Below are 12,471 nucleotides of genomic sequence, written 5' to 3'. Positions count from 1 at the left end.
TGTTTTGCCAAGGGAAGTTATCCCTCTCATCGTGATCGTAGCACGAACGGACCCGGGTTTCAGGGTTATTTCCCTTCGTCAGCGTCCGATAGCTACCGACCTTCGATGAGAGATATAAATTCTTGGCAGCCTTATGTATATTTTTCCAGTGAAATTCTTCACTGATATCGAAAAGGTGAAAACAAGCAATGTTAATTCTCTAAATGAAGTATTAACAGTAACTGCACGATAAAGTGAAGTGTATTGCCACATAAGTGTGGCTGACCCCTAGGTGTGGATGTTACTGTTGCTTTAGCCCCAGGAGGACATCTCCTCCAGCTGCGTATGTGTATATATTGGCTTATATCCTTTTTATTGTTGTCATCGTTATCATCGTTGTTCTCGGTAGCTCTATGATCGTCCACTTCCCCCGTTGCCGATGCTGCTGCCCTTCACCAAGACTTTTGATACCGTCCCTGTATCTCTCTGTATTTGTGTGTTGCTGCCATCGTCGTCGTCGTAGCAGTTGTTGTTGCTGTTGTAGTTGTTGTTGGTCGCGTAATTGATGTTGATACGGCCGTTTGTGAAGTTACGGTGTGTTTGTGTGTATATATAGGTTCGTTTATTATGTTGTTTGTATCCCTGCTCTTTATACAGTTGTTTTTTGTTTACCCATTTATCTCTATTTATTATATTTATCATAGGTATGTGCATATTTGTCTATTGTGTGTGTATTACACTGTTTGTATCTGGTTTTCTTTCTTTCCTTTCCGTATTTAGTCGTCGTGTTGCGTGTTGTGGTGGTGGTGGTGTTAGTGGTGGTGGGTGTTATTGTTTTATTCATGTTTTATGTTGAGGCTCGGTCTCTCCATTGCTATGCGTGTAGTCTCCGTAATCTGACCGAGTGTCGTGTCACATCTATGCGTGGATAATACCTTAACATCTGTTATTAACCGAGCCCGTATGTTCTGCTTGAGCATGTTGGTGGAACACTGACGAGCTTTTCTACCCTTTCCCATGCTGCGTGCTGTCTGTGTGTAGATAGTTGTCTTCATTTTACATCGTCTTTTAGTACACCAGGTATTTAGAGGTCATAAGTTTGGCATAATGGGAATGAAGGATCTGGATTTTACTGTTCTTGGTTGCCAGCCAGATCTCCATGGCTAGCCTATAGTTAGAGCCCTTGTTAGAGTAGACTATTGCTCCTTTAATATTGTGTTGGATGGAGTTAGCTATTTGCTAGTTGCTCTCCACAGTGTTACCTTCTAACGCTAATATATATTTGTAAATACATACACACTCTTGAGCATGTATTGTTGTTTCCTTTTCGAGCCTTCATGTTCTAACAAATTTCACATTCTTTTAAACGCATGTTAGAACAAGGGGCTCCTTTAAAATTACTATAGCATGAACAACATTATCATTAATGACATTCACTTATCAAATGATATGGACATACTAATAATGGTCTCTTTCATGCTCTCTTTCTGTTACCTATTACCTTTTACTTGTTTCATTTATTAGATTGTAGCCATGCTGGGGTACCGCCTTGGAAAGTTTTAGTCAACTCCAGTACGCTTCTTAAAGTATTTTAAACCTGGTATTTATCGTTTTCTTTTGCCGAACCGCTATGTTAGGGGAACGTAAACACATCATCACCAGTTGTCAATCGGTGGTGGGGAGCATACACAGACACAAACATACGCGCACACACACATATGACAGGCTTCTTTCAGTTTCCGTCAATCAAAACCACTCACAAGGCTGGTCGGCCTATAGTAGAAGACAGTTGCCCAATGTGTCACGTAGTGGGACTGAACTCGGAACCATGCGGTTGGGAAACAAACTTTTTATCACAGAGCCACACTTGTAATTAATTTTTTAAAAATAATTACATTCATGCATTCTAACTTATCAAAAGGAAGAGCGGAAATATGTGAATTTTTATGCTCACCGGATGCTAGTGATAATATTTTAAAAATCCTCTGCACAACGTAATTTTCCAGATTCAGTATCAAGCCATCCAACAGCTAAATTCTTCCTCCTTTCTCGTGACTCATTGAATACGCTACTATATATAGCAGACGGCAGTGTCCCTTGGTTTCTTCCTACATCCCATTTTTTTAAAACCTGGAAATAGTTTCTCCTTTGCTAGAAAATTATATACATCATCTGCTATGAGACCAGTTCATACTTTCCGGTGTAATAGTAAGTAAGCAATGGGTCTAAAATTGCTGGTTTCCCCTCTCTTTTCTTCGTCCTTCTGTTTCAGCATTGTCCGTCCGTTTGTCATCCATATCGGTGCTCCATTTTCTATGCATTCATGAAACAGTAGTCGCATATAACTGTGTATACTTGAGAGATTCCTGAGCCAGAAGCTTGAAAACCATCTGGTTTGAGTCCTTACCAATTCTTTGTTTTCGTAATTATCTCCTTTAATTTCTTATCTGTGATTATTATATTTTGTGTCACTCCATTTCCATTTCTCATTTAAATTCCCGCAACCAGTTTGCTTTTATATTATGTTGAACTTCTTTGCTCTAGATTTTTGTCTAGAATTTTCTTTCTGCTTCAGTATCTGACATATAATTTTCCTGATGTTCTTCTCCGTTGCTCAGTTAACAACATTTTCTTTCATTGTTCTTGGAGAGCCTCTCTGCAGGTATCTGTTTTATTTTGCCAGACACTGCTTTTATACTTTGTCTTAGTTCTTCTTTAACTACTTGCTGTCCTTTGTATCCTATGTTGTTCTTCCTTTGCACTTCTTTCCTATGTCGTGGGGTAAAATGTGAACGAAAAGCAAAGGCTATTGTAACTGCCTTGAGATGTCATTTCCTTTTTCGTTTTTAATGAGTAAATCTTATTATTATTTCCCTTCCACTTCTCAGAGCTCTTGATTTCTCTTACACCGGCTAATTCCGTATGAGCAGACAATAACCTGTTGTAAAGTATCTCACAGGGTCTCTTTCCACGTTACTTAACATCCAAGTAACAATGTCAAAATCTTCACTGTCACCAATTAAACTACTTTCTGAGCATGTTCTACCCTCGTTTCAATCGCAATTTCTCCAACAAATTTCTCAAATCTGGTTGTTAATGCTCTCCGTGCACCAGCAACTACTGGAATGCCTGTTACTTTCTTCATTGCCCACATTCGTGTAATTTCATATTTAGATGATTGTCCTTTTCGACGTAATCCATTTCTTTGCCACGCACTCGTACATCCCCGGGTATAACAATATCAATGATCTTGAAGAGTATTGTAGTTCGCTTGAAGCATTGTGCATTGTTTGTAAAAAATAAAACGTTTTGAATGGTACAACAATGCACTATAATACAAAAAAATAGACTGTATACCTGTTGTAATTTAGTTATCTATAGTCCGATGATAATTCGGAATACAATTCCTTCTTCAGATATTCTTAGATGGAGTCGCTGCTATAATCTGTTTTCCAACGGCTTTTCTTTTTTCGGAAGCGTCTCAGTAGTGGTCTCCCTAAGCTCCTTCCGGAATTCCTCATGAGAAGTGCGTGAGGTACCAACTCACACGAGATTGAGACATAGCCGACCTCGGGAGACTTTTCGGTCGGGAACTATCATGGATAATTTCCAGATGCCTTGGCCTGGCAGTGCTACCAAGGGGTGCTACTGGTTCGAGATAAACTCTACTGGTACGGATGTGCAGTCAGACGGGCTTATTAGACGTGTGCACAGAGTGACGAAACCGTTCTGCACACTTTCATTCAGTGTCCGGATATTGCTGCCTTGTGGGGTTATGTCGAACAGCTGCTGTCACGCGTGGGACGGATCCGTCTGTCGACCGAGTCTGTAGTGATGTTGAAACCGCCGCCCTTGTTCAATCGGGCAGGCAAGGCAATTTTATTTTGCTTGGTGGCTGTTGCGAAAGAGGTTGCTTGGTGGACAAGCCTGAAAAGCATGAGGACAGATGAATTCTTCTTTGGTAGAGCTCTCATTGACTATTTCATGTTTCACTTGAAAAGGAAACTGTGAATGGAGAGGGAAGTGCTGTCCTCGGGTGAGTTTATTGAAAGGTGGGTGACAGTTGCGAAGATGGCAAGAGTGGATGGTACTTCTCTAAGTGTAGACCTGTGAATTGGAGAGAAGGAAATGGAGAGGGTACTTGCTTCTGGAGTTTCAGGGAAATCTCAGACAGTGGGGTTCCTCGATTATCCCTTGAGGCCTTCCTGTATGGGGAGGGCCACGTCTCTATCATCCTCCCCGCCATCTCCGTGTATACTTTCTTTTTTATTATTTCATTATATGTAAACCCCTACACTTTATGTCTATCTTTGTATTGTCCCCATCATCCTTCATGCTTGTTGCAAATAAATGAAATTATTATTATTATTATTATTATTATTATTATTATTATTATTATTATTATTATTATTATTATTATTATTATTATTATCAACATCATCATTATCATCATCATTATCATCATCATTATCATCATCATCACCATCGTCATTATTATTATTATTATTATTATTATTATTATTATTATTATTATTATTATTATTATATTATTATTATTATTATTATTATTATTATTATTAAATATTTTATTACTTTTTTCAGCTTTTTTGTGAAATCTACGCTTTAATGGCATCCCTAAGCTTAACGGATCTCGAATGTTCTATATGCTTCAATCAGTTTGACAAACCGAAAGGGCTTCCCTGTCACCATTGTTTTTGCGTTGAATGCCTACAGGATCATATAAATAATAATAAACAGACATGCTTACAAACCGGCTATTTTTATTGCCCAATCTGCAAAGCTGTTACCTATCCACTAGATCGAAGCAAAGCGGTTGAAGAGTGGGCGAAAACTTTTCACAATGATTTTCGAATTGGTCAAATACAAGAAATAGTTTCATTTGAACCGATGATGAGTTGCACGTGTCATGATAACAATGAAATAAACCTGTATTGTACGTTTTGTGAAGTAGTTATTTGCAGTGAATGTCGCACTGAGAAGCACCAAAACTGTAAAGGAGTTTTATCCATAAGTCAAGCTGCCATATCAAAACGAATCGAAGCTGAGAATCATTTGAAATTTCTGAAGGATTTGAAAGCAGAGGAAAGCAAGAAGCTTAAAGAATTACACCTGGAAAAAGAAAATATTCTTAGTGATAAAGAGAAAATTTTGAACAAAGTCGACGCACGTGTCAAAGATATCGTTCGAATGATAACATCTAAAGGAGATTTACTGAATAAAGACGCAACAAGAATGATGAATGTTGAATTAGAAAAACTTCGTATCTACGAGGAAAATTACAAAGAAAAAATAGAATCCTTAAGAAATTGTATTGAGAAAGTTTCTGAGGTGATGAAAGAAAAATCTGCTTCAAAGTTTGTTGTGTCTTATTTCCCGGTTAGAAAATGTATCAACAGATTTAATTCTTCTGACTACCGTCTAACACGAAGAGTGTTATCATTAAATATTACATCAGAATTTTCAAAAGCCTTGCAAGATTTAGAAAAATGCCCATTCGGCCATGTTAGTTACGAAGGCGATATATCTAATGAAGAAATAGAACATACAGAAGACATTAAAAATTCTAAAGAAAAAGGGCTAGAAAAGAAACCCAATATGGTAAATATGCAAAAAGTTGAAGAATTTACATCCGATGACGAAAGTACCTTTACATCAATCTTAAATTTGGTTTGTATCATTCCTGGGGGAGGATTCTTGATGAGTGACAACAAACACGGAATCTTACAGTTCTGTCCGAAAGGTAATCAGATTAACAGATTTGATCTGAAAAGTCAGCCGCATGGATTGTGCATTCACTCTCACAATTTCGCAATGGTATCTCTACCCAATGAACTTCAACTGTGTATAATTAAATTCTCACGAAACTTTGTCACAAACGTCATGTGCATGCTGAATTTCTTTAAAAAATATCAAAGGATCCAATGTAGGTCAAAGTACAGTGCCATCGCTAAAAGCTATGACGGAAGGTTAATTTGCAAATGTCTAGAAAAACCTGTTATCGAAGTCGTGTTCATTTTTGATAATAGAGCCAAAGCACTACAGCAATTCTATCTTGATATCGCTTATGTTTCGAAATCTGATCCTTGTTACATGACAATAGCCCCAGATGAGACAATTGTACTTTCGTGCTATCGAGCTGGATTATTGTACGGTATCGGTCGATCTGGAAATAAAAAATTCCACGTTAAAAGTGTTGAAGGACAACCGATTGAAGGACCGGGTGGTGTCTGCTGCGATACTGAATACATCTATGCCACAGAACTGGGACGTTCAAACATATTACGTTTTGATCTAAGCGGTAACTTCATAAGTTATTTGACCCCTTCATCAGCTCTCCCCATGCCCGTCGCATTAGACATCAACCGCAATGAGAAACAACTGGTTGTTACGCGAATGATACCGAAACCAACTATCGAAATTTACCAACTTTAAAGTTTATCATTAAAGTCTAATGATTCTGTTTGAGTATGGTTTTGATTGTTCTATTTATTTATCTATTCAAACAAAATTCCATAGGAAATATTTAAAGTAACAGATATCAGGATAACATATTTCTGAAGTCAGATCTGTAAACGTTCATTCAAGTCCATGCTCAATAATACAAGTACACACACTTTCCCACATACTCACAGAAACAATTATACTAAAACAATTCAGACGGAACATAAAACCCCGATTGTGTCCGTTCTTCGGACAGAAACGAAAATATTCATACAAAGTATTCAGTACATTCTTATACTGGGCAGGTATTGAATCACACAAGCAATCTATTCTACCTTGAATTTCTTAGTCTAATGTCAATCGATGCCATACATAGCTATACTGAAAATCATATTCGCATATATACATGCATATATATACAAAATATATATTTAAGTCTAATTACCAATGCATGCAACCTCTAAGGCATGAATGAGTACCAACGCTGTTGAAAAATAAATGATGTGGCGTTTGTAGTGTCCAGGATTTATACACATTGAATAAGAAAAAGAGATTTTTGTAACAATTATTCTAGTTTGAAGTATTGAAATTTGATAGTGCAAAGTTAAATAAATGGTGCTGAACCGTCTGTATTGAATCAATGAAACTAATATTTTTGAGCCATTTAGAATCTTTACTATATCATTCGTAGAATCAAACCATGGATTTACTTGAAGATACTGGTAATAAAACATTGCAGCAAGTTAATTTCAAATGTTGTTTTCATTATGATTTGGTAAAGTGAAAAAGTACGTCACGTATACCTCTTTGAGAATTAACAGAAAACCCTATGATATGACATGCATAACTGTATATTAGATAAATATAATCTATTAAAACCTATAGGGGATCCATACATTCTCTATAACCTAATATATATAATTAAATATAAGATAAAGTTTCACGCGATACGTCATCTATAACAGATAAACACCAACCCTGTTTACTTCTCAAAGAGAGTGTAGAAGAAATGATTTATTTAGTTTGCTATGTGCCGAAAAGTATTACACAGAGCAACTACTTTTATTAGTGATAGTGAAATGTATTTGTTTCCGTATTCATGACTTTTGAGTACAGGATAAGAAAGGTATTATCAGAATAGATGAAATATATGCATATATATTTACATATATACATGCACACACGCTCACACTTATATTAATAGAGTGTGTTGATAATGCAGTAACAATGCTTCTGTGCCAAAATCACAAATATTCAACAACAGCTTGTGTAATGCTAAAATCGCAGTGATTTTTGCTTGGCTGAATGTGTTTAAAGGGAATATAATATTGTTTATCACCTTTGCGTTATATGCGTTCCTAATCGGAAGTCATTTGATATCATAAATGCTTGTTCTGTGTTGGAGTACGTAAATGTAAAAAAAAAAACACACACCTACATATATACATAGGGGACACCACACATATAGAGATAGCATGTTACTGGTAGTACAATTGTAAATCAACATTTGCGTTGAAGTGTACTTATATTTACCTACATATTTAACACGTATATAGTATCTGTCCTACATTAATCCACTGAAACGTTTACATCCATGTGTATAACAATGTAGGTATGCAAGGTGACGTATTTATGGAATTACTCCTAAATTTTGGAATTTATGGAAATACTCCTAAATATGGAATTACTCCAAAAGTTGGTGCGATTAATCAAGTATATATGTACGAAAGTAAAAATTAAAGTAAAAACGTTTTCACTTAAGAAATGTTCTTATACAGGAGTTCCACTGCTAAAATATTAGTGTATTTTATACAAGGTGAGTTTGCACACACAGTTAAAGACAGGACCACCCATATTACTGAGAAAATTTCGTATGTAACAAAAAAAAAAAAAAAAACAAAGATGTGCTTGTATGAAAAGTATGCGTGTGTATAAGCTTTAAGGTAAATTATACATTAAATACGTTTTGCAGCAGAAGAAAAATTACATTTTGGTATCCAGTTTCTGCTGCTACGGTGTTAAACAAAATTTGAAGAAGGTTATTACAATACATGTATCCCATGTATGGTAGGTTCATGTGAGATCAAATCAATTTTGTATTGCCCCCCAAACTTCTGTCACTTTAACGAAAAGGTACGTAACTTGTGATTTGTGATTTCATGCAGCTTATTTTAGTTTAATAAGAGTTAAAGTTGTGTTCTAAGAAACATTTACAACTTATAATTTAGTTTAAGTTGTTTGAATTTCAAGAGAAATTGTTTTTAATTCTGAAGGTTTAAAGTGGAAGCTACATATTCACCGTTTGTTCAGTATTTTGTGTAACTTTGCCGAGGACAATATCCTTAGTGATTTCAACTTCCTCTTACATTTTATTATTGGATGTTTTTTCTACAACGTCTTTCATTTGTTGTTCCTGTAATTTTAGCGTTACGTCTATACAGGTGTTGATGAAAATTTCGGAGTTTCTTGGGTTGAATGCTTTCCTCGATGTAAAAAGTAGTTATTATTGTGGGTCGGTTGGTTTAAATGTCTCTTTCAAGCATTGTATTTCGTGTTGTTATTAGTATATCTTAAAAGAGGAATTTATTCTTTTCTACTCTTGGCACAAGACCCGAAATTTTGCGGGGAGGAGGGCCAGTCAATTAGATCGTCCCCAGTACGCAACTGGTACTTAAATTTATCGACCCCGAAAGGATGAAAGGCAAAGTCGACCTCGGCAGAATTTGAACCTAGAACGTAAAGACAGGCGGAATATCGCTAAGTATTTCGCCCGACGTGGTAACGTTTTTGCCAGCTCACCGCCTTTAAAAGAGGAATTTATTGCTAACGAAATCCATGGTGAAATGAACGTGAGAGCGTATGTTGTTGATTATATTTTGGAATTGTCAATATTTTCGCTCCATAAAATCATCTAGAAACCTTCTGCAGTTTTCTTTCAAATGATAGATGAATTATACCAAACTCTTTGTCAGAAGTTTTTAAGAATTTTCAGTTCACAGTATCGCCTGACTAATTTAGCGTATGCATGGTCAAGTTTCGTCACTATATGTGCTACTGAATATGATGTAATTGTTTTCTAAAATGAATTGGAGGTTATCTACAATATATATTCAGTCCATAAGAATATGAGGTTAGACAGTATTGTATAGCTTCGATTCTATATTTGTGTGGAATATTGCTATATAAGCTCACAAAAGTGTGACATTGTATGTATTTTCATTTACTACATATATTTTCATTTACTTTATTAGGCATATGCTTGAGGATATCACAGTCCTATAAAGCTTTTTATAAACTTGAGGATTGACTAGCAGAGTAGCTCAGAAATAACTTAAGGAAAGAAGTTCGTGCCACAATCGGTCTCAGTATTGAGTTTGTTAATGTGTGATGTTTATACAAATTAGTTTTTGCTCTTTCATAGGTGTCATTAATTAGTTTATTTTTATGAATTTTTGGAGGTTCATAGATGTTGCCTGTTTCCATTTTGAAGATTGTATGGTACTTCAGTGCTTTGTCGGTTAAAGAACTTTGGTACATGTGTAGTAGAAAGGTGAGAAGTTTCATAAATTTTCATAGGTTTGTAATATTTAGTTTCTTCTTAGTAAATATTGTCTCGGAGCATATTCAATGCAATATTCTTGAAATACTCTTCATCCATAATAGCAACTGAATCACATTTATTACATCTTCCTTAGTAATTTTGTTTCTGTGAACTAGCAAATACATTTAATATTATATATATAATAGTAAATACCTTAGGCAGGTCCATTGATGTTTAATAATATCAGAGTTTATTTGGATTGCTTCCCGTTTTTTTTATCTATAGGAATGTTTGAAATATGTTTCCAGGACACTCATGATTTGTATTTCTTCCAGCCTTAAGGAGGAGTTAACTTTTGAATTTAATTATAATCTCATCTCCCTCCTCATCATCCAAAAGCTGCTCTGCTTGTCTAAGCTTTCTGCAGAATTTTGCAATGTCATCTTTGATTTCAGATATATTTGACTTTTGAGGAGACGGCGCCAAATTTATTCCCTTTCCAAGTATATTTGTTTGTAAAGAGGTTAATATTTTTCGGAAATGATTGATTAGTTTTTGTTTCTCATGCTTGGAGCCCAGCTTGTAACCCTATATATATGGTTTTATGCTTAAAAATCAACTTCTTAGAATATGGGTAGTTTGTATTCTTCTTATTACTAGCGTATCTTAAATTTTTGTTTAAGAATCTTCTGTATATTTTGTTTTGTTCTTTGTAGCTATTTCTTATTATGTGATTTTGATTCTGTCTAAAATTATTTCTGTATATCTGATTGTAAACTTTATTCACCCTGAAGTCTGGGTATGTAAGATTTCTCTAGTCATAATTTGTTTGTTATTGTTACTTATGATATGACATGGCGTGTATTTTGCATTAATTGTGTACCTTCACTTCTAGGTATGGCTTTCCCCATTTAAAGTCTACCTGTGTAATTAGAGGCTGGTGGTCGTGTTACCATGTTTAGGATTTTTCTGTTGTTGAAGGATCGGTCTAGATTTGGACGATTTTCGAACTTTTTTAGGTAATAGGGACCATGCTGACATATTAGTTTAGAGCTGTTCATTTTGTTGGCTTCTGCTGTCATTAAAGATGGGATTAGCATTTCTTTTTAAATTGTCCCTGATAGTAAGAAAACCAATGTTCGTTTTTCATCCATTTCTTTACAGAAATCACATTTTCTTTTTCTCATTCTTCTTTTGGAAACTACGATTTTTAATTGTTCGCTTGTATCCTCGTATTTTTGTTCGTTAGTGCTTAATGTCAGCTTAACTAATTCTATCTCACTTTGTCTTTTTTCCCAGAAATAATATTTGCCGTAGAAGTTTTGGCTGTTCTGGCTCTGCGAACATTAGACTGAATTATACTTTCCACATTAAGATAAATGGTATTAAAGATATCCAAATTTCGTGGATTTTTCTTTTGTTATTGTTTTTCAGCATGTTCCAGAATTGGAGTTTTCTTATATTAAAGCTCATTCATTATATGTGTGTGTGTGTGTGTGTGTGTGTTTGTTTGTCTGTTTGTGTGTGTGTATGTGTTTGTGTGTGTGTGTTTGTCTATATATATATATATGTACATGTATGTATGCACACACACAAAATAAAATTCGCGCAAATTAAATAAAATTTGGGATTTTTTGCGGAGGGTCAAAGTGTTAACAAGACAGTAAAAACAAACGGTGTGGACTGTTGAGACAAGATGATAGAAAAATTATTATGAACGCTAGATAGACGAGCCATGAGAGGAGACAAGAAAAAACACGTCTTTTTTTAAGGAAGGAAGTGGACAGAAAGAGATATCCCCTTTCGTCACGTGTCAGTGTCGAGAGTGTCAAGGAGGAAGATTAAAAGAGAGAGAGAGAGAGAGAGAGAGGGAACGGTGAAAGGGAGAGAAGAATATGGAAAGGGTGGGAGAGAAAACAGAAAGGATGAAGAACAAACGAGAGAGAGAGAGAGAGAGAGAGAGAGAGAGAGAGAGAGAGAGAGAGAGAGAGAGAGAGAGAGAGAGAGAGAGTCATACAGAGAAGAGATAGTAGAAGAGTGCGCATCGTAATTATTGAGATGAAACTTACTTGGAAAAGGATGCGTGGCGTTCGATCATATAATAATATAAATAATATATAAATATATGCATATATCCATACATATATGTACATACCTACATATATACTGGCCATGCTGGAGCAGCGCCTTTAGTCAAGCAAGTCGACCCCAGGACTTATTCTTTGGAAGCCTAGTACTTATACTATTGGTCTCTTTCGCCGAACCGCTAGGTTACGGGTATGTAAACACAAAAGCAACGGTTGCCAGGCGATGTTGGGGGGACAAACAGACACACAAACATATACACACATATACATACATACACACACACACACACACACACACACACACACACACACACACACACACATATATATATATATATATATATGCGACGGGCTTCTTTAAGTTTCCGTCTACCAAATCCACTCACAAGGCTTCGGTCGGTC

The 12,471-nt window shown here is 35.7% G+C and overlaps 1 protein-coding gene across 1 annotated transcript in view; it reads left to right on the top strand.

Moving 5' to 3' along the window:
• Positions 1 to 7,174, top strand: part of LOC106868953 (E3 ubiquitin-protein ligase TRIM63) — a 27,336-nt gene extending 20,162 nt beyond the window's left edge. The window contains exon 2 of the mRNA XM_014914427.2: positions 4,582 to 7,174. Coding sequence (XP_014769913.1) covers positions 4,606 to 6,432 — 1,827 coding nt within the window. The 5' untranslated portion in view covers positions 4,582 to 4,605 and the 3' untranslated portion in view covers positions 6,433 to 7,174. The remainder of the gene's footprint in view (positions 1 to 4,581) is intronic.
• The last annotated feature ends 5,297 nt before the right edge of the window (positions 7,175 to 12,471 follow it).

The sequence above is a fragment of the Octopus bimaculoides genome, chromosome 3 (assembly GCF_001194135.2).
Source record: "Octopus bimaculoides isolate UCB-OBI-ISO-001 chromosome 3, ASM119413v2, whole genome shotgun sequence".
Lineage (NCBI taxonomy): Eukaryota > Metazoa > Mollusca > Cephalopoda > Octopoda > Octopodidae > Octopus > Octopus bimaculoides.
The sequence above is the reverse complement of the archived record's forward strand: the minus strand, read 5'-3'. Positions and strand labels throughout refer to the sequence as shown.